The sequence below is a fragment of the Erinaceus europaeus genome, chromosome 8, assembly GCF_950295315.1.
Source record: "Erinaceus europaeus chromosome 8, mEriEur2.1, whole genome shotgun sequence".
In the NCBI taxonomy this organism is placed as follows: domain Eukaryota; kingdom Metazoa; phylum Chordata; class Mammalia; order Eulipotyphla; family Erinaceidae; genus Erinaceus; species Erinaceus europaeus.
In genome coordinates, this window is record NC_080169.1 from 19,755,752 (window position 1) to 19,779,502 (window position 23,751).

At 38.7% G+C, this 23,751-nt stretch overlaps 1 protein-coding gene across 1 annotated transcript in view; it reads left to right on the plus strand.

The window, feature by feature from the left end:
* Positions 1–23,751, plus strand: part of VPS13B (vacuolar protein sorting 13 homolog B) — a 634,327-nt gene that overhangs the window by 247,637 nt on the left and 362,939 nt on the right. Inside the window, exon 22 of the mRNA XM_060195774.1 lies at positions 4,169–4,403. Within this exon, the coding sequence (XP_060051757.1) occupies positions 4,169–4,403 (235 nt within the window). The remainder of the gene's footprint in view (positions 1–4,168; positions 4,404–23,751) is intronic.

The window sequence follows — 23,751 nt, forward strand, 5'->3', positions numbered from 1 at the left end:
GGCTTTACTGCTTTTACTTTAATATGTGATACTTATATATATAGCACTTGACCTATTAGGAATGAAAACAGGGGTAGTTCTCCTTCAAGAATGTATAATAATCCCTTCACTTAGCACATGAGTGTGTTCAAGATTGGCAAGAGAACACGTTGCTACCAAAACTGAAATAAGATCCTTGAAACAGAAAGGATGTTGCCATGGAAAAATGAAGTAACACTCAGTGCAGCTGTGATGCATTAATGAATAGGATATTTTTTTAAAAGATCATTTGTGCTTGGTGTGGCTCAGAGGGTCCCAACCAGATGGTTTCCATGAATATGATCTTACCCCCAGTTTGAGGACTTCTTACTGGCAGATTACTTCATTTTCTTTCCCCTGGATTGTCAGATCCTTACATTAATTCAAAATTTACTGCTGCAGATTTATATTCAGTTACATAAATCACTCAACATTTTACATTAAAACCATAGTTTTAGACATACAGTTTAACAGTTATTTTAAAAGTGCAAAAAGATTTATGTGACAGCTTTAATATATATAATAGATGTAATAAATTTGAGCAATTTGAATTATAAATATGTTTTGCTTCATGTCCATTAAGCTTATCCTCACAGCAGTGTTTATCATATTTTAGAAGTTGCTAGAGGTGTTCATGTTAATCTCATGTTAATGTACTATGATTCTGTATATATTTCTCAGGTTATTTGAATTGTGAAATATTTATTTCTAAGTAGTAGTTTTGGGATTATTATGACCAGAAATTTTGGTATAATTTAAATTTCTTTCTTGGTCATACATGTATACATTTGATTTTTTAAAATAATTTATTCATTCATTTATTTATTGCTTAGAGGAAGAAATTGAGATGAGAGGAGGAGATAGAGAAGGAGAGAGAAAGAGACACATCTGTAGCACTGTTTCACCATTTGTAAAGCTTCCCTTCTGTAGATGGGGACTGGGGTCTTGAACTTGGTTCCTTGAGAATTGTAATGTTTGCCCGATTACATAGGCCACTGCCCAACCCTACATGTATATACTTGTATTTGGTGGTGTATTAAACTAATTATCTTACATTGTTTAATGAATGTACTTTGCAACATATCAGTACCTTCATGATGTGCTGAATACTGACTTCACGGTTTGATCTTCTTAAGCATCGTTGATATAGAAGAATAACAGTGAACCATTTCCACTTCGACAACTGAGCATCATTAATGAATTACACTAAATATTTAAAAACATAATGTAATACATCTTACACATACTTGTTTCTCTTTCTGAATAAAATAGATTACAATTTTAAAAGCAAAGGACTAAACTTATCTATGCTTATGTCATCTAGACTGCAATATAAGACCATCCCAGTTATATGAGCTCATGGTCCATGTTCCATGAACCATGTATTTATTTTTGCTTATATATTTTCTTGCTTTAAAATGTGTTTATTTAGAAGTCAGATCTACTAGGCTTGTTTTATTTTTAAAGAATATTTTGGACAAAAGGTGTTTTCAAGGCAGTTGTGTCAGAGGTACAATTTTACATCTCCCCAAATATGTGCCCACATACTTCACTCAGACACAAGTTCCATCTGCATGCACTGTAGTACACAATGCTCCCAGTTGACTGTGAATAGCCTTATTCTTCTCCATTACTACTCAGAGATCTGCTGAGAAAGATGACATATTTTTTCATACCTGACCCTCTCTTTTTCTCTCACTTTGTTTTCTAAATCCCATATATGAGTGAGATCATCTGAAAATCTTCATTCTCCTTCTGGCATATTTCACATAGCATGATCACCTCTAGAACCATCCATGTTGTAGCAAAAGAGAAAAATTACCTTTTCCAGCTGAGTAATATTCCATGTGTGCATATGTAAAAATCTTCCTCCTCCAGTCCTCTGTTGTTGGGCTTTTAGTTTATTTCCATATCTCAACTATTATATGCAGTACTGTGATGGACATAGGTGTGTAAAGATTTCTTTGTATAACAATCTTTGTGTTGTTTGGGTACATAGCTACGAGAGGAATTGTGAGATATTTTGGTAGGTCTGTATGCAATACAGAACCTTCATATTGTTTTCCATAGGGCCAGTGTATAGTCCCATTACCAGTGTTCAAATGCACCCTTTTCTCCACATCCTTTGAACATAAATCGTTCTCACAGAGGTGTGAAGATACCTCATAATTATCTTAGTTTGCTTTAGTTTGGTAAGAAGTATGAGTACTTTTTCATGTACCAATGGGACTACATCAAATTGAAAAGCTGCACAGCAAAACAAACCACCACCCAAACAGAAAGACTCCTTACAGAATGGGAAAAGATCTTTACCTGCCATACATCAGACAAAAGGCTAACAACCAAAATATATAGAGTACACACACACACACACACACACACACACACACACACACACACACACACACACACACACACACGACCCCATCCAAATTGGAGAGGATGTGAACAGAGTATTCATCAAGGGAGAGACCCCAAAGGCCAACAGACATATGAAAAAAATGCTCCAAGTCATTGATTGTCAGAGAATTGCGAATTAAGACCACAATGAAATACCACTTCACTCATAAGAATTCCATACATCAGAAACAATAGCAACAACAAATGCTGAAGAGGTTGTAGGGATAAACAAACCCTCCTGCTCTGCTAGTGGGAATGTAAATTGGCCAACCCCTATGGAGAGCAGCCTGATGAACTCTCACAAGGCTAGACATGGACCTACCTTATGTCCAGACAATTGCTTTCCTGGAATGTTCTAAGAAACCAAATACACCCGTCCTAAAAGATCTGTTTATACTTATGTTCATAGCAGCATAATTTGTAATAGATAAAATCTGGAATCAACCCAGGTGTTCAACACTAGATCAGTGGCAGAGGTAATTGTGTATAATTGTGTATAATACATATACACAATGAAATACAAATCAGCTATTAAGAATAAGGAGTTCACCTTCTTTACCGTATCTTGGATGGAACTTAAAGGAATCATGATAAGTGAGATAAACCAGAAAGAGAAGGACTAATATATAGGATGATCTCATTAATAAACAGAAGTTGAAAAATAAAAGAAAGGGTAAACACAAAGTAGAACTTTGACTGGGTTTTTAAAATTGCACCAAAGTAAAGGACTCCAGGGGGTATGGTGGGTCTTTCAAGTCCTGGTGCAAATTGGCAGAGGAGGACCTAGGTAGAGGGTTAGAATATCTTGTAGAAAACAGTAATATTACACATATAGCAACAACTGTATTTACTGTTGACAGCAAACCATAAGTCCCCTCAATAGATAGTCTATAACTTGAACATTTAAAACATATTTATTGGCTTTTAGCCTCTCGAATGAGAGATCTAAATTCACATAGAAATTAATGTTTGTGTTTCTTAAGTAAGGGAAATAAAATCAAGTCAGTTTTAGGCTTTAGGTCATATTATCAAAAGCTAGTGCACTACAGAAGAAGAATTGTCGCACCTTTTTTGCCAGTACATTTACCAACTCAGTCATATTTTTTGGAAAGAACTGTGGGAACGTAGATATGTTTTCATCTCATATACTTGCTCATTTTGATCAAAATTAAAGGAAGAAATACCAGTACTTGTCATGTTCTTTTAAAACAGATTTTATTATCTTTATTTGATAGAGACAATTAGAAATCGAGAATGAAGGGGGGGTTAGGGAGTAAGAGAAACTTACACCCGCAGCGAGGCGTTACCACTCGCAAAGCTCTCCCCTGCAGGTGGGGACCTGGGTCCTTGTGCATTGTAACATGTGCACTCAGCCAGGTGTGCCACCTGTGGTGTTCTTTTTTACAAGCAACTAATAAAGATATGTGTGGAAAATTTCATTTTTTTCTTATTTGATATTTCATTCAGGTAAAGATACTAGGTTTTTGGAGTGTGCTTATTACTAAATTTAGTCTGAATTAAATTTTTATTGTTGTAGTTATTGTTATCATCATTGTTAGACAGGACAGAGAGAGATGGAGAGAGGAGGGGGGAGGACGATAGACACCTGCAGACCTGCTTCACCGTCTGTGAAGTGACGCCCCTGCAAGTGGGTAGCTGGGGGCTGGACCCGGGATCCTTATGCAGTTCCTTGAGCTTTGTGCCAGGTGCTGAATTAAATATTTTAGTCCTTTGTTTGTTTGTTTTCCAGCTTGAAGTACAATCTTGTTGTGTATTCATTCCAAATGACAACCTGCCTTCCCCAAGTACAATTGTATCGGGTGACATTCCTGGAACAGTAAGAAGTTGGTATCATGGACAAACCAGCATGCCAGGAACACTTGTCTTCTGCTTTCCTCAAATTAAGATTATCAGTGCTGGCCACAAATGCATGGAACCTCTGCAGGAGATTCCATTTGTCATCCCACGGCCCATCCTTGAAGAAGGTACATTAAAATTTTTTCATATAATTATTATATTTCACACTGATATTTGCAGTCTTACTGCATAATCTACAGGAAAGTAAGGGATCTACAAAGTATATCTGAAAAAGAAAAATCTACAAAATAAATAAGTTGGTATTATTTATTGACATCCATGCCTTTTAGTCATATGCTTATATGTATGTACATATGACTAGAGACTTTCTGTAATAGATCGTATTCTATATGTTATCATCAACAACATGCAAGAATATCTCAAAATAGTGATAAGCACTGTTTTGGGATATGTGCATTCATTTAAACTGAGAATAATACTATGTTATTTGATTTAATTTATCTGACTTAGCTTATGACATGTTAAAAAACAATCAAATGCAAACAAATGAATATATATACATAAGCGTGTGTGTATATATATGTATATATATATGTCAAGCATGATATATTTATCTCTCTTTTTAAACTTAATTAGGGGATTTAATGAGTTCTAAGGCAATACTTATATGAGTTAAATTTCTTTTTTTATTGAGGGGTTAATGATTTATAGTAAACATAATTGTTGGTATAGAATTTCTCAGTTTTCTGAAAAACACTTTCAGCCTTACCTTAAATCTTCCTTTACCATCATACACTAGGACCTGAAAGTTCCCCCCGGTCCCTGAGTCCTTTATTTGTAGAAATACACCACACCCAGTCTTAAGTTCTACTTTGTATTTTTCACATCCCTATTCTATCTCTGTCTCTCTCACTCTCTTAAAACAAAAGCAGGAGAAATCTAGAAAGTGATTCTATTCACCATAGGAGCAAAACCTATCAAATATCAAGAGATTAACCTAACAGAAAGCAAAAGACCGTTATACTGAAAACTATGAGAACACTTTTCAAGGAAATAGAAAAAGATATAAAGAAATTTCCTTTAGTAGTGATTCATAATTTTCTATATACAAGTCTTTCACCTCATTAGTTAAGTTTATTCCTAGACACTTGTTCTGCTGCAATTTTAAACAGGATTGATTTTTGTATTTCTTTTTCTGGTTTTCTATTTACATTGAGGAATGCTACTAAATTTTTGTATATTAAGTTTGCAGCGCATTAATTTTCTAGTATTTGTTTGTTTGAAAATGTCTTTATCTTCCTTTTTGAATGATATTTCTACCAGTATCTGCCTAACTCTACTATTTTTGCTCATTCCCCCTACCCCGTTTTTCCTCTGGGTAGAGGTTGAGAGACAGAAAGACAGGTAGAAAGAAACAGAGATGAGAAACAACTCAGCACCACTGCACTACTTGTGAAGACCCTACCTTGTATCCCACAGGTGCTCCCATGTGGCCCAGAGTTCTCTCCAGGGTCCTTGGGATCTTTCAAGTGATTACGTTCTAATTCATAATTTTTTTTTCGTTTGACTGGCAGCTTTAAAACTCCCTCATATTTCTTTATATATGGAGTGCATGTTTTTTTTATTATTGTCTTATTAATATCTTCATTATATGCCCAGAATTCATTGTGCTTTGTTTTTTCTTTATTGCTTTTTTCTTTGATATTTCTATACTGGAATCTTTTTCTGATAATTGGGAGCATTATCAGCTCAAGCCCACTTGGAATTACATTCTTAAAAGTTTTTTATATCACTCTGATTATAAATACTCTATTGTATTTACTGTCGAATGTAGAACATTAATTACCCAATAAAGAAATTAAAAAAAAATAGCTGAGTAAATCAAATTACCAACAAAAAAAATACACAAGTTAGCTTGCTTATGAGTCTTGGTTTCTGGGTGTAAGCATGCCCTCCCCCACCCCATTGCTCTGTTCAAGGTATTAATTTTCTGGTATCTTTTTTTTAAATTGTTTTATTTAAGAAAGGATAAATTAACAAAACCATAGGGTAGGAGGGTTACCACTCCACACAATTCCCACCACCCAATCTCCATATCCCATCCCCTCCCCCGATAGCTTTCCCATTCTCTATCCCTCTGGGTGCATGGACCCAGGGTTTTTGTGGGTTGCAGAAGGTGGAAGGTCTGGCTTCTGTAATTGCTTCCCCGCTGAACGGGGCATTGACTGGTCAGTCCATACTCCCAGTCTGCCTCTCTCTTTCCCTAGTAGGGTGGGTCTCTGGGAAAGCGGAGCTCCAAGGCACATTGGTGGGGTCTTCAGTCCAGGGAAGCCTGGCCGGCATCCTGATGACATCTGGAACCTGGTGACTGAAAAGAGAGTTAACATATGAAGCCAAACAAATTGTTGAGCAATCATGGACCCAAAGCTTAGAATAGTGGAGAGGAAGTGTTAGGGGGGTACTCACTGCAAACTCTAGTGTACTTCTGCTTTCAGGTATATATTTTGCAGTAGTTTATGGATACGTGTGAACATATGCTCTCTCTCATAGAAACTGGTGTATACCTAGGTTTTGGGACTTTGTTAGAAAGTGAACCACCTGGGATGGAATTAGAGTATACTATGAAAGGAAAGGTCTCACCGGAGTAATGAAGCTGAAGGGTTGTCATTCCACATGTGAAGTCTCTGGACACAGTCTGAAGTGAAGCATGTTGAGGTGGCAATCGTTGCGTTGATTAGGTTGCGATCGGCAGATGCAACATTATTTGATATGGATTGGGAGAGGCATACGGGAAAGTGGGCCCTATCCAAGGGTTCCAGGACTGGGGGAAGTAGAGGAGATGTGAGGTTCCTGCTGTCTTAGGGTTCCAAAAGATAATCGATAGTTAATGTTATCATCACATTATTTGGTAATTGGGTTAACTTTGAAAAGTCCTTTTGTTAGGGTTTGCTGTACAGTATCCAGTATCTTGAATATAGCTGTGCTGTTGGTTGCTTCTGATCTACTTGGTCTAGGCTTTTGAGAGAGTTGCATATCAAATACACAGCCTATATATTAAAAAGACTAAGTCTGTGTTTTAAAAAACTTTGAGACATACAATTAATTTTCCCCCTCTCATATTAATTAACTATTGATTTATATGACTACATTTTACTAGGAGTGTACATAAACACCATTCCCACCACCAAAAGACTGTGACCCATCCCTCCCACCCACTCCCACCCCCCACTGGCCCAGGAAGCTGCATGTCTACCCCTCACCACAGGGTTTTTACTTTGGTGCCCTACTTACAATTTGCTCAGGTCCTGTTTTTAGTTTCCCTTTCAGATCTTCTTACTCAACTTCTGTTGATGAGTGGGATCATCCCATACTCATCTTTATCTTTCTGACTTAGTTCACTTAACATAATTCCTTCTAGCTCTGTCCAAGATGGGTCAGAGGAGGTGGGTTCATTGTTCTTGATAGCTGCATAGTATTCCATTGTGTATATATACCACAGCTTTCTCAGCCACTCATCTGGTGTTAGGCTCACTTAACATAATTCCTTCTAGCTCTGTCCAAGATGGGTCAGAGGAGGTGGGTTCATTGTTCTTGATAGCTGCATAGTATTCCATTGTGTATATATACCACAGCTTTCTCAGCCACTCATCTGGTGTTAGGCACCTGGGTTGCTTCCAGGTTTTAGCTATTATGAATTGTGCTGCTATGAACATAGGAGTACACACCTCTTTTTGGTTGGGTGTTATGGAGTCCTTGGGGTATAAGCCCAGGAGAGGAATTACTGGATCATATGGAAGGTCCATGTCTAGCCTTGTGAGAGTTTTCCAGACTGTTCTCCACAGAGGCTGGACCAATTTACATTCCCACCAGCAATGCAAGAGGGTTCCTCTGTCCCCACAGCCTCTCCAGCATTTGTTGCTGCTGTTCTTTTTGATGTATGCCATTCTCACAGGAGTGAGGTGGTACCTTAGTGTTGTCTTAATTTGCATTTCTCTGACAATCAGTGACCTAGAGCAGTTTTTCATATGTTTGTTAGCCTTTTGGATCTCCTCTGAGGTGAATGTTTTGTTCATATCCTCTGCCCATTTTTGGATGGGTTCATTTGCTTTTTTGGTGCTAAGTTTGCTGAGCTCTTTATATATTTTGGTGATTAGTTTCTTGTCTGATGTATGGCATGTGAAGATCTTCTCCCATTCTGTGAGGGGTCTCTTTGTTTGTTTAATAGTTTCTTTGGATGTGCTCTGTTCACGGTATTAATTTTCTGGTATCTTGTGACAAAGTTGTGTGAGAACAGATGAACACAGAAGGTTTATTTCTAGTGTACTTCAATTTTAATATTATAAACATTTGCATATGAGTCCTATATTGTATTTTATATTATGTTACACTGGTCCTAGAGCTTTATTAACTTTAGTTGCAGATGATCCTAGAATTATATACAGCACTAGTTGTGAACATTTCCACTGCTATTAAAATGCTTCTAGTCACTAGTTTTAGCTTACCTCTGTCTTCCTATTTTCATTGTAATGAATTTAAGACTTCATTGTATGTGCTATTCATAGTTTATATTACATATAAATATTTTATAAATACATTCATCATTTTCATTTGTGTTTAGAACAGTGGTTATTCAAGACTTTAAATGTGCTACATTGCTGGTAATAGAACTCTTCATGGTTTCAAGATGTTCTGATAATAATATGCCCTCTTTTTGAAAGTGGACTTCGAAAAAGGACTGATTTATTCTGCCTCCACTGCTGTTCTTTAACTCTTCAGAATTCATTTCAAATATCTCTTCATACATTTCTTCCATTGTCGATTGTTGTTCCTCTTCATATGATAAATTATTTTATTCTCATATTTTTCAAGTACATTATGAATGATCTATGTAATTATCTTTAAAGCAGAAAATGCTATTATTATATTTCTGATTTTTTCCTAGAAGTGAAATGGAATTTTCATTTCTTAAACATTTTTTAACAATCACATAGTGAATGGATAGGGCTTGAGCCAAACAGAAACTTATAAAGTCTATTTTTCTTACTACATAGAAGAAAAGACTCACTATGTAACCAATGCTGAAATCTAAAGATGAAACAATTTTTAACCATAGTCTCATTGGCCAGAACTACACTGTAGCAAGGAGACTATTTCAAGAAATTTAAGCCTCCTGTAGTTATTTAAAAAATAAAGATACTGGGGGCCAGGTGGAAGCACAGTGGGATAAGTGTACATGGTGCTAAGTGCAAGGATCCGCATAAAGATCCCAGTTCGAGCCCTGGCATCCCCACCTGCAGGGAGGTTGCTTCACAAGCAGTGAAGCAGGTGTGCAGGTGTCTGTCTTTCTCTTCCCCCTCTGTGTCTTCCCCCTCCTCTCTCCATTTCTCTCTACTATTCAGTAGCAACAACATCAATAATGACAACTATAATAATAACCACAACAACAATAAAATAAAAAGGAGAAAAAATAGCCTCCAGGAGCAGTGGATTTGTGGTGAAGACACTGAGCCCCAGCAATCACCACGGAGGCAATAAATAAATAAATAAATAAATGAATAAATAAGTAAACTTTTAAATTTTTTCCATTTCTCTATTTGATTTATAATGCATTTTTATTGTCACTTGGCTAGTATCAAAGCATAGCTAAATATTTTCTTTTACGTTAAAGCTGATAGGGAATGTAACTAAATCCTTACCAATTTCTCATTATAATTCTTTTCAATCTGTTCTGATATATTTTTTAAAAAATTATCTTTATTTATTGCATAGAGACAACCAGAAATCGAGAGGGGAGGGCACAATGAAGATAGAGAGACACTGGCAGCACTGTGTCACCACTTACTAAGCAGAATTCCTCCCTGTGGATGGGGACCAGGACTTTGAACTGAGTCCTTGTGAATTGTGATGTATGCTCAACCGGAAACACTCACAAAAACCATAGGATAAGAGGGGTACACCTCCACACTACTCCCACCACCAGAATTCCATATCCTACTTCTTCCCCTGATAGCTTTCCTATTCTTTATTCCTCTGGGAGTATGGATCCAGGGTCATTGTAGGCACCTTCAGTGACACAAGTTCAACTTTAAGGAAGAAAAAAAAAAGCAAGAGTAAACCAATAGGACTACATTAAATTGAAATGCTTTTGCACAGTGAAAGAAGCCACCAACCAAACAGAGAGACTCATGGAATGGGAGAAGATCAAACAAAAGGATAATAACCAAAATATAGAAATAGGTCACCAGACCCAGTAACAACAAAAATCGGCCCATCCAAAATTAGGGAGAGAATATGCAGAGAAAATTCAACAAAGAAGATATCCAAAAGGCCAACAAATACATGAAACATGCTTCAAGTCATTGATTAACATAGAAATGGAAATAAAGAAATGTGAGGATGTTATTCATCAGAAACTATAAAACCAACAAATGCTGGTGAGGTGTCATAGGTTATAGGAATCTTCCTGCAATGCTGGTGGGATTTATGTTCAGAAAATTACTCTACTGTAGAGAGTAGTATGGAAAATTTTCACAGGGCTAGAAGTGGACCTTCCCTATGACTTGGAAATTCTTCTCCTGGGGGCATATAGCCTAAGGAATCAAACACACCCAACCAAAAAGATCTGGGCATAGTGATGTTCATAGCACCACAGAACCTTAAAGCAACCTAGATCCCAACAACCAGTTAGCGGCTAAGTTGTAGTCTGTATTCACAGTGAGATACTACTCGGCTATTAAGAATGATGAATTCAGCAATGTATTAAGCCATACTGACTCATGTCCTGAAAGATTTCTATTTTGCGTGTAATACAGCTTGCTTATATTTCATTTGTTGCAGAATTTCTTTCACAATTGGAGTCAGCTTTTTCAACTCTGTTGCTGTTTGAACAACTTCACTTAGACAATAGTTTACCTCCATCATCAGATTTAAGCTCTATTGCATGTAATTGGGTTTTTTTATTAACTTCCATAAGAAGCAACTATTCATCCATTTAAGTTGTATCATAGGATTGCAGTCATTTAGTCTCAGTTTCAGGCTTCATATCTAATTCTCATTCTTTTGCTATTCCTGCTTGTTTTAATACTATTATAGAAGTTATTCATACTAGGTTCATGCTCCTGGCTCCTCCCTCCTATAGGGAGGAAGTTTCACAAGTGGTGAAGTAGTGCTGCAGTTGTCTTTCAACCACCCCCTTCCCTCTGAACTTCTTTCTGTTTATCCAAAAATAAATAAAATAAATTTAATAGTTACAAAATCAGTACTCATAAATCTGCACTATTTCTTTATATAAATGATGGGCCGGAGGAAAGGGAACTCAGGGAAGCAATGCCATTTACAGTTGAATCGATAAAAGATAGGATGCCTAGGAATAAATCTAACAAAGCAGGTGAAGGGCCTTTTCATTGAAAACTGTAAGACACAAAGAATGACGACACCAAGAAACGGAACATCATCCCCTGTTCAGGGACTGGAGGAATAAATGTCATTAAAATGGCAATCCTGCCCAGAGCAATCTATACATTGAGTGCGGTCCTATTAAAGTCCCAATGACATATTTCAAGGAAATTGAAGAACTTATTCAAAAATTCCTGTGGAACTATACCATACCATGTAATAATACAATAAATAAGTACAATAGTAAGAGCTCTCCTGAAGAAAAAGAAGAAAGAAAAATAAAGGCATCACGATTCCTGATTTCAATTTATATTTCAAAGCAATAGTAGTTAAAAAAAATGTGGTTTTGGAACAAAAATTTGGACTAATGGAACAGGATAGTGCCCAGAACTAGGCCCACACATATATTGGCACATTATATATGATAAAGGGGCTAAAACTGCCAAATGGGGCAAAAGAAAGTCTCTTTAATGAATGGTGTTGGGTAGGGGCCAGGCGGTGGGCACACCTGGTTAAGTGCAAACACTACAGTGTATAAGTAACCAGGTTCAAGCCCCTGGTCCCCATCCTGGGGGAAAGCTTCACAAGTGGTGAAGCAGGGATGCAGGTATCTCTCTGTCTCTCTCCATCTCTGGCCCCCCAATTTCTCTCTGTCTCTATCCAATAATTACTTAATTAATTAAAAAATAACCAAATGGTATTGGGTAAATTGTACCACCACATTGCAGAGAAATGAAACCAGACTACCACCTCACACCATGCTCCAAAATTAGCTCAAAATGGATCAAAGATCTGGATATTGGACCAGATGGGCAAGGGAAACAAAAACAAAAATGAACAAATGGGACTACATCAAATTAAAAAGCTTTTATACATCAAAAGAAAACTCCATAAGGATAAACAGGAAACCTATCAAATGGGAATAGATATTTGCGCACTACACTTCAGACAAGCAGTTGTTATCAAACATCTATAAAGAACTCATACAACTCAACAAAAAGAAAAACGAGAAGCCCAATAAAAAAAGTGGGCAGATGATATGAATAGACAGTTCTCTAAAGAAGAAATACACATGGCCCACAGACGCATGTGGAAATGTTCCAATTCACTCATCATTAGAGAAATGCAAACTAAAACCACATTGAGACTCCACCTCACACCTGTGAAAGTGGGCTCCATCAATAAAACAAGGAAAGATAAGTGTTGAAGAGGATGTGGAGAGAGGAACTGTACTATACTGCTTGTAGGGGTGCCAATTGGTGCAGCCATTATGGAGAACAGTATGGAGAATCCTTAAGCAAATACTAATGGAAATAACTTAAGATCCAGCATTTCCACTCATAGGAATTTACTCAAAAGCAATGATAAGACTGGTCTGAAGAGACATATGCATACCCATGTTTATAATGGATTTATTCACAATAGCAAAAATTTGGAAACAACCAAATTGCTCTTCACCAGATGACTAGATAAACATGTTATGGGACATATACTAAATAGAGTATTATTTGGCAATAAAAAGATGATTATTTTGTCCTTTGGGATAAAACAGATGGAATTGTAGAAGATTCTGTGTAATGGACAAATTACAGAAGGTAAAGGACAATTACAGAATGGTTTCACTTGTATGCAGAATATGGAGAATTGAGCATAAAATGTGGAAAAAATGTCAACCTATATCTAAGACTGTTAGAGACTTATAGTGATTATCTATGGAGTGGGGATAAGGAAGCAGACCTTTGGTGATGGCAGTGGTGGTTTAAAAAAAAAGAAGTACTGTACTGTAAACTATTACTCAATAAAGGTATAAAGTTAAAAAAAAAAGTTTACTCATACAAGGCCATTCAGGATACAACCTTTATCAGTACAATTCCACGACCAGAACTCCCTATCCCATCTTGTCCCCTCCCCCGAAAGCTTTCCTATTCTTTATCCCTCTGTAAGTATGGACCCAGCATCATTATGGGGTGCAGAAAGTGGAAGGTCTGGCTTCTGTAATTGCTTCCCCGCTGAACAAGGGGGGTTGGCAGGCTGATCCACACTCCCAGCCTGTCTCTCTCTTTCCCTAGTGGGGCAGGGATCTGGGGAGTTGGAGCTCCAGAACACATTGGTGAGGTCATCTGCCCAGGGAAGTCAAGTTGGCATCATTGTAGCATTTGGAACCTGGTGGCTGGAAAGAGAGTTAAGATATAAAACAGAACAAATTGTTGACTAATCATGAACCTAGAGGCAAGAATATTGCAGAGGAAGATTTGGGGGTCTCCATCTTGTAAAAAGCTAGTAGGTCTATTTAGGTATATTCCAAGGGGCCATGGCTTTACTAAATTTTGCCTGAGTCTGACAGCTAACATGCAGGTGGACCCAACGTATTGTCTGGAGAGATGGTGTCATATTTGGAAAAAATGTGATGCTGGGGTTGAATCTAAGCTCTCGGTCATATGTAGCTTGAATTGTATCGTTTTATAGCTCACCTTCCCTCTCTAGACAATTTTTGTTTGAGAGAGAAGGGAAAACAAGAGATAATATTTGAATGCAAAGTACCACTCCAGCATCTACCGAGTTTTGCTTGTTTTTGTCTTTGTGACTCATACCTGGGATGAACCTAGGGTCACAATATGGAATACAGATGTTTTACTTTGTAGTTACCTCTCAGGCTCTTGCCCTTCAGAATTCTTACTTAGCAGCTTTACAATGAGATGTTTTGCAGGGCTGGGCAGTGGCACACCTGGTTGAGTGTACATGTTACAATGCATAAGGACCTGGGTTCAAACCCTTGGGCCCCACCTGCAGGAGGAAAGCTATGTGAGTGGTGAAGCAGTATTGCAGGTGTCTCTCTGTCTTTCTCCCTCTCTGTTTCCCCCTTCCCTCTTGATTTCTGGCTGTCTCTAGTCAATAAGTAAATAAAGATAATAAAAACTAAAATAAAAAGTAAAGATGTTTTGCTCCTGTACTATTTCTTCTGCCTCTTGCTTAACTGACTAATGGTATTTCTCAGTATTCTCCCATTGTCATACAGAATTATGTATTATTGACTTTCATGGCTTTCAGTTTGGGAATAAAATTTTAAACCCTTTATCAACACAGTACTGTTTGATTCTGTTTTCCACTTTGTTTCCAGCTTTACTTTCACTTTTTTTTCTCTTTTCCTCACTAATTCAAGCCCCAGACCCAGTTGCCTTTCCTTAGTCTAAGAAAAACATAGCTCTGTCTCACCCATTCCCATGGTGGGGCTTTAGTATATGCTACAAATGTCAAGTCCCTTCCCTCCCTTGCCTCCCTCCCTTCCCCTTCCCTCCCCTCTTCTTTCCCCTTGCCTCCCTCCCTTCCTCTCCCCTCCCCTTGTCTTTCCCTTCATTCCATTTTTTCTTTCTCTCTTTCTAGTACAGTACTACTTATTTATTTTCATTTTATTAGTGACTTAATATTGTTTTACAGAATTATAAGATAACAGGGGCAAAACACCAGAGGTCTGTATCCCCATTTCCCTCCATTGGAAGCTACAGTAGTTCTCCCAAGGTTGCAGATATGGGTTGACTATTACTTCTAGAAATTGTGTGTGTGTGTGTGTGTGTGTGTGTGTGTGTGTGTCCCCCTCCTTTTTCTTTTTTTTTTTTTTTGCCTTTTTTGTTTGTTTGTTTGTTTTTCTGCCTCATTTTCCTTTCTAAGTCCTACCTACACCTATTAACCACTTCTGAGTTCTGGGTTCTGGGTTCTGACAGAATTGGAATTCAGAGCCCTCTGTTCATCTTCCCCTAACATTTCTCCCCTTCTGGGAGTATGGACAAAAATTCTTTTGGGGGTGCAGAAGGTGGGAATTCTAGCTTCTATAATTACTTCTCCAGTGGCAGATCGATTTCTGTTGGCAGGTCGATCCATACCTTCCAGCCTGTTTCTGTTTTTCCCTAGTTGGGTAGGGCTATGGAGAGGCTAGATTCTAGGACACATTTGTGAGGTCATATGCCCAGGGAGATCAGGATGGGATCATGATAGCATCTGCAACTTGATGGCTAAAAGACAGTAAGATATAAAGCAAGATGAAATGATTAATGAACAGGAACTAAAAAGTAGAGCAGATAAGAATAGGGATTTTAGGATGGAAAGAAGCTAGTAAGTCTATTTTTTAGTTATTTTCATAGTTTGTGCCGGAGTTTGATAGCTAATATGAAGGTGGGCCAAAATATTGTCTAGGAAGATGGGGTCAGAGTTGAGAATAATGCTAGAAAGTTGGATTCGTGCAGAGACTAGCTCCCAAACTTGAAGAAAATGGATAAATAAAATTAACTGTTTACCCCACCAGCCTGACCCAAGGCCCATATATATTCATATCTAGCACAGAAGTCTGTGTAACCTCTAAGTCCTTGTGGGTCTGAGCTTGAAGTTTATGGTCACAGCTGCGAACATACTAGGTTGCAATCATTTCAGGACCATTTTTCCTCGAGTGTCAGGGTAGGATGACCCAGCCACTCTCCAGAGAGTGGGGCAGTTTCTACCATTACTTTATAGAGAAGACAATTTCCTTGAGAGGCCTAATAGAAGTGACCAGTAATGATGGAGAGAAGGATCTATTAGAGATCTAGGTTCATCTTTTAATTTATTTGTTTGTTTATTTATTTATTTATTAAGAAAGGAGACATTAACAAAACCATAGAATAAGAGGGGTACAATTTCGCACAATTCCCATAACCCGATCTCCACATCCCACCCCCTCCCCTGATAGCCTTCCCATTCTCTATCTCTCTGGGAATATGGATCCAGGGTCTTTGTGGGTTGCAGATGGTGGAAGGTCTGGCTTCTGTAATTGCTTCCCCGCTGAACATGGGCGTTGACTGGTCGGTCCATACTCCCAGTCTGTCTCTCTCTTTCCCTAGTAGGGTGGGGCTCTGAGGAAGTGGCGCTCCAGTACACATTGATGGGGTCGTCTGTCCAGGGAAGTCTGGTCAGCATCTGGAACCTGGTGGCTGAAAAGAGAGTTAACATACAAAGCCAAATAAATTGTTGAGCAATCATGGACCTAAAGACTGGAATAGTGCAGATGAAGTGTTGGGGGTATTCCCTGCATGCTCTTGTGTACTTCTGCTTTCAGGTATATATTCTTCCTCTAGTTTATGGGCACGGGTGAACCTATGCTCTATCTCAGGGGATCTGGACTATATTTAGGTTTGGGGACTTTATTGGGGAGTGGAACACCTGGAATGGAATTAGAGTATACTATGGAAGGAAAGGTCTAACCTGAGTGAAGCTGAAGGGTTGTCATTCCACACCTGAAGTCTCTGGTCACAGTCTGAAGCGCAGCATGCTGGGGTGGTTCTCGTTGTGTTGATTAGATTGTGATCCGCGAATACAGTATTATTTGATTTGAATTGAGAGCAGCATGCAGAAAAGTGGGCCCAACCCTAAGGTTCCAGGACTGGGGGAAATCTAGGCTCTATAGTGGAAATGTGAGGTTCCTGTTGTCTTAGGGTTCAGGAAGACAATGGATGGTTATTGTTATCATCACATTATTTGGTGATAGGGTTAACTTTGGAAAGTCCTTTTGATAGGTTTTGGGGTATAGTACCCAGCATGTTGTATATAGCTGTGCTGTCGGTTGCTTCTGTTTTCCCTGGTCTAGGCTTTTGGGAGAGAACATATCAAAGACAGCCTATGTATTAAAAAGACTCAGGGGAGTCGGGCTGTAGTGCAGCGGGTTAAGCGCAGGTGGCGCAAAGCACAAGGACCTGCATAAGGATCCTGGTTCGAGCCCCCGGCTCCCCACCTGCAGGGGAGTCGCTTCACAGGCGGTGAAGCAGGTCTGCAGGTGTCTATCTTTCTCTCCCCCTCTCTGTCTTCCCCTCCTCTCTCCATTTCTCTCTTTCCTATCCAACAACAACAACAACAATAATAATAATAACTACAACAATAAAACAACAAGGGCAACAAAAGGGAATAAATAAATAAAATAAATATTAAAAAAAAGACAGTCTGTGTTTTAAGAAGTTCTAGACATATCATCAGTTTTTCGCCTCTCATATTAATTAAATAGTGGTTTATATAATGTTTACACTTTAATAGGATAGTACATAAACACCACTCCCACCACCAAAAGACTGTGTCCCATCCCCACCACCCACATCTAGGGCCCCCAGGCTTTCTAGCATATCACTTTATTGGATAAATTATGATCTACAGAACTTTGTTGTCAGATAACTACTGTATCTTCTCTCCCTTTTGCCGGGATAGCCTGAGGGTACTTCTTCCCAAGCTAGTGCTCTCTGGGTTGGAGAGAACTCAACTGGAGCTGATCTAGGCTGCTGTGTGGGAGAGGGATCAGGAACTCGTGCCGCACTAACTTCACAATAGATACACTCTGGAACTCTCGGAGCCGGAAAGCAATTTCCAAGTGTCTTTAATCAGGAGAGCAGCTGTTTTTATACTCTCCAAGTAGGGTGGAAACAGGATGTGATATAGAGAGGGTGGAAAAGTGACTGGTGGAAGATCAGGGTGTGACAAGGAGAGGATCAGGGTGTGACAAGGAGAGGGGGTGGAGCAGGTGAGAATTCTACCACTAAACCACCAATGCCCTGGAGGGAGTGTGGTGCTTTATGTAAATGTAAAAGTGATTTATGTAAATAGACCAAAGCTTTGAATGGGATCAAATCTATCCCTATCTAGGCATATGGTTAAGCAGAAGCCAGGGGGAGCTGGCATACTATCCAACACCCTTTGATAACTGTATAAGGAGGATAACTCTCACCACCAACTTAAGTCCCCTTCTACAATTTTTTAAAATTATTTTTGTTTAGTTATTTTGGACAGAGATAGAAATTGAGAGACGAGGAGGGGTAGAGAAGGGTGGGGGGGAGATTGACCGGCTGACCTGTAGCGCAGTTTCAACCCCCTGTCAGCTTACAGCTGCTTCTGTGCAGGTAGGGATCATAGGCTTGAACCCAGGTCCTTGTACACTGTGATGTGTGCACTCAACCGAGTCAACCAGGAACACCACCACCCAGCTCTCCTCCACAATTGTTCATGCAATCCTCAGCTGACTTTCTTTTCAAAGTATTTTCTAGGCTTCTTTCCCTTTGTATCCGTCATGCTTCATTGCACTTGACTTAAACAACTTTTTTTTAAAACCTTTATTCCAATTGTAATTATTTTTGCTTAGTGTCTGACTACCCTAGTTGGGTGAAGAGGTCAGAAAACATACCTGGTTTGTTCTCTGTGTTACTTCAGTTGTCTAGAACCATGTATGATAGCAAATTGTGGTTTACTAGATACTCGTTTACTATATTGCTGTAAGGAGGAAAAAAAAACTTAAAAAAATGTAAAAGATCAGTATCTAACTTGTGTTCAGAAACAGTTGAAACACATTCTTAGTCATCATGATATTAAAAAAAGGAAAAGAAAAACCATCATGATGAAGATGATTAATAGAAAAAAACCAAGAAGCATTCTTACAGATTGAAGGCTCCTTCTGTACAACACTTGGATTTCTGAGTTCAACATGAGAAACTGTCGAAATGTGTCATCTGATTTCAATTGCCATGGAAAGGGAGAAATGATCTCTAATATAGCCAGATCCAGTCGGTATAGGGTGTTCGGGTCAAAATCAACATCTTGAGTTTCGTTAGTGAGCACTTGCAATAAGGCTTGCAGATGTAATTTGCCACATCTAGCTCACACCTCTACGCAGATGGGATTCTATACTGTGCCTAGCTGAGGTTTGTTTTTTCTTCTTTGAAAGAGTTGTCTGCAACTTTAATAAAATATTTTGACAGAAATGGAATATTGAGATCACTTATAAATAAAGACTCTGCTGCTATTGGCCTTAGTGGGTTTTAATCAAAACTGATGTGAAAATAGTAGAATATCTATGAATAACACAAAGTCTAATTTTTCCATGTAATTCTGGCTCACCATAGTGGTTTATATATAATGTTCAGTCTTTTTCTTTTGCATTTCTTTTTTTTTTTTTTCCTTTTTTCTTCTTATTTTATTTTCCACCACCATTTGTGCTAGAGCTGTGCCTGTACCACTGCTCCACCTTTCCTGACAGCCATTTTTATCATTGTCTCATCTTTTCTGATAGAGACAGAGAAATATGGAGGGGGAGTACCTATTGCACTGCTCCACCTCTCATGCAAGTACTCTGCAAGTAGGGACCAGGGGCACAAACCCGGACCTTTGATTTGACCTTTCTTTTTCCTTCCTTCCTTCCTTCCTTCCTTCCTTCCTTCCTTCCTTCCTTCCTTCCTTCCTTCCTTCCCTCCCTCCCTCCCTCCCTCCCTCCCTCCTTCCTTCCTTCCTTTCTTTCTTTCTTTCTTTCGCCTCCAGGGTTATTGCTGGGGCTCTGTGCCTGCACCATGAATCCACTGCTCCTGGAGGCTATTTTCCCCCTTTTGTTGCCCTTGTTGTTTTAGCCGTATTGTGGTTCTTCTTATTGTTGTTGATGTCATTGTTGGATAGGACAGAGAGAGAGAGAAGAGGGGAGACGGGAGAGAAAGACACCTGCAGACCTGCTTCACCACCTGTGAAGCGACTCCCCTGCAGGTGGGGAGCGAAGGCTCAAACCGGGATCCTTAGGCCAGTCCTTGCACTCTGCGCCACATGCACTCAATCTGCTGCGCTATCACCCGACCCCCCCTCCTTTTTTTTTTTTTTTTTTTTTTTTTTAATCAGAGTACTGCTCAGCTCTGCTTTATGGTGGTTTGGGAAATTGAGCCTGGGACTTTGGAGCTTCAAGCATGAGAGTCTCTTTCTGTAACCCCTTTGTATGTGCTCTACTGGATACATTATCACCCAGCCTCAGTGTTCCTTTTTTTTAAGTATCATCATTTAATACTTTCCACTTGTTCTGAAAGTGACATATGATATTATGATTGCTGTTTCTGGTTTAACTTAGTATCTTTGACTGTAATCCTGAAACCATATGTGAATGAGATCCTTGGGTAGAGCCAGCTCAGCAAGACCTTTATATTTGTTCTTAATGTTGTATTTCAGTGACTCTAGTACAAATTACATAAGTATTACAAATGAAGATAAGTTTTCAAAATGCCTAAATGCAGTTGATAAATGTTCTATAGACAGTATTGTCTTCTCAACTCACATTTTTCTAACCCTATCATTTGTTTAATGGTAGGACTTTTTATCTTGTCTGTGGAGGGTAAAGGGTAGGGTATTGGAGCCTCAAATGTATAATTCCAGTGCTCCTCAGTCAATTTTTTCATGTTTTTTTTATGTTAGCTAGAATAAAAACAAAGGGGTGGGGTTGATTAAGAGAGGGAGATAGGAAGAATTTCATCATCCATTAATCTTCCCACAGTGCCAAGTATTACTTTCATGTGGTGCTGGGACTCCAATCTATGGCCCCTTGGTTAGTACAATGATTACTCTACCAAGTGATCTATTTCTTGGCTGCAAGTCCTGTGATTTTTTTTTAAATTTTATTTATTTTCCCTTTTGTTGCCCTTGTTGTTGTTTTGTTGTTGTTATTGATGTCATCATTGGATAGGACAGAGAGAAATGGAGAGAGGAGGGGAAGACAGAGGGGGAGAGAAAGACAGACACCTGCAGACCTGCTTCACTGCCTGTGAAGCGACTCCCCTGCAGGTGGGGAGCCGGGGGCTCGAACCAGTATCTTTCTGCCGGTCCTTGCGCTTTGCACCACGTTTGCTTAACCCGCTGCGCTACCGCCGGACTCCCGAGTCCTGTGATTTTTAAGGGCGCAAAAAGTAAAGGATGAACATAGGGTGATCTCATTCATAGGTAGAACTTAAGAAACAAGAACAAAAGGAAACACAAAGTAAAGCTGAGGTTGAGACTGGTGCCCCCGGTGCATGATGGTGGGAAAGGACCTAACTTAGGGGAGTGCGTATTTTACATAATATTGCCTTACAATCTTTTTAAAAAATATTTTAAAATTTTATTTAGTTTATTTGATAGAGCAGGAGAGAGGAAGAGAGATACCCCCTGCAGGTAGGGGCTGGGGGCTTGAGCCTTAGTCCTTTGTACACTGTAATGTATGTACTTAAACAGGTGCGTCACCACCTGGCCCCTTGCCTTAAAATCTTAAAAATGTGTTTTTAATGAAATCAAGATAAGACATTAATTTTTGACTTTTAAAAATCACCTTTTGGGGGCTTGGAAATGGTGCACCTGGTTAAGTGCACACATTACAGTGCACAAGGACCCAGGTTCAAGCCCCTGGTCCCCCACCTTCAGGGGGAAAGCTTCACAAGAGGTGAAGCAAGGGGTGCAGGTGTCTCTCTCTTTCCTTCTCTCATCTCCCGTCACTTCTCAGTTTCTATCTTTGTCTAAAAAATTAAATACTTTTTAAAAAAATATAGAAAAAAAGTCCTTTTTTGGGAGAGAGAATGTTTTATAAGACTGTCGCTACATGTATATAGTTTATTATGTCCCCATAGTAAGTGTCAACTTACGACACCTGCACCAATCTTTTATCATCCCCCATAGGACACTGAGTTTTAAATTCCCCTTCAATCCACCCCCCTTCTTTAGATCTGCTGAAATAGACAAGAGCTGAAGTTTCATCCTGTATATTCTCTCTCTCTCTCTTTTTATCAGAGCACTGTTCCACTCTGGTTATGGTGGCACCTCAGACATGAGAGTCTGTTTGTATAACCATTATGCTGCCTACCCCTACCCTTTTCTTAGTCTCAAGTCTCACCTGTGAATGAGATCCCCCACCCCCACCTTAATCACCTTACTTTGTGTTTCACCTTTCTGTCCTTTTTCTTAAGTTTCTTTTATGAGTGAGATAACTCAGTATTCATACTTTTCTTTTTGACTTACTTAATATGTTTCTTTCAAGCTCCATCTAAGATGAGGCAAAGGAGATGACATGACTTTATCATTTTTTAGAGCTGAATAGTATTCCATTTTTGTATTGTAGCACAGTTTGCTTTGCCATTCATCTATTGTTGAATACCTGTATTGTTTCCACATTTGGCTACATTAAACTGTGCTGCTATGAAGATAGCTGTACCTAGATTTCTTTGGATGGGTGTATTTGCTTCCTTTAGATATATCTCTCGCATAGCAATTGCCAGGTAATAGGTAGGTCCATTTCTAGCCATCTTGAGAATTCTTCAGAATGTTCTTCACAGGGACTGGACCAATTTGCATTCCCACCAGCAGTGCAGTGGGGCTCCTATACCCTTTAAACCTCTCCCAACATTTACTTTTACTGTCCTTTCTGATGTTTGACATTCTTATTGGCATAAAGTGGTATGTTATTGCAATCTTTATTTGTATTTCCTGATAATCTATGACTTAGAAGAGCATGTGCTCATGTGTCTGTTGGCCCTTTGGATCTCCTCTTTGGTGAAGATTCTTTTCATATCTTCTAATCATTTATATGTGTGTGTGTGTGTGTGTGTGTGTGTGTGTGTGTTTTCCTGCTGACTTTGGTGAGCTCTTTATGTATTTTTTTTTCTTAACCCTTTATCTGACATATTTATGACATGTGAAGATAAGGAATCATTCTATTTTGGTGGTGCCATTCAGAAAATTTTCAGTTTGATATGTATTGGAAGAATTAAGTGTTTTTTGTAGAAATTATTCAGTATGTTTAGTGTCTAGGGCAAATGTACTGTCAGTATTTCAATGTCTTGAATAAAGTGTTGTATATCTGAAGTTTCAGAAAATGGAATAGTGCTTTATGCTCCATTAATCTGTTATTAAGGTTCTGAAAATATGTCATTGTCTGACACATTACCAAATTAAGCAGCATAAGAAGTGGCAATTAACTTTTTAGTAGTTTAAGAAAACTCTGTGTAACAATCAAGAAGCAAATAACTTCCAGCCTATCTAAAATTTTTGAATACTCTGTTTCTTTTATAAGTTATATGACCTGTATATAATATACTGAGTTATTAAAATCAGGAAGTTTTTTTTTAATTTTATAGATATGTCAGAATTTTTACATAATTTTTAAAGGTTGAAACCAAAACACTGCATACTTCTGATATATGGTGATGCTGGGGTTGAACCTGAAACCCCTGGGACTGAGCTGTCTCCCAAGCCTATATAATAATTTAGCAGAGTGGCGCAAAGCGCAGGGACCGGCGTAAGGATCCCGGTTCGAGCCCCCGGCTCCCCACCTGCAGGGGAGTCGCTTCA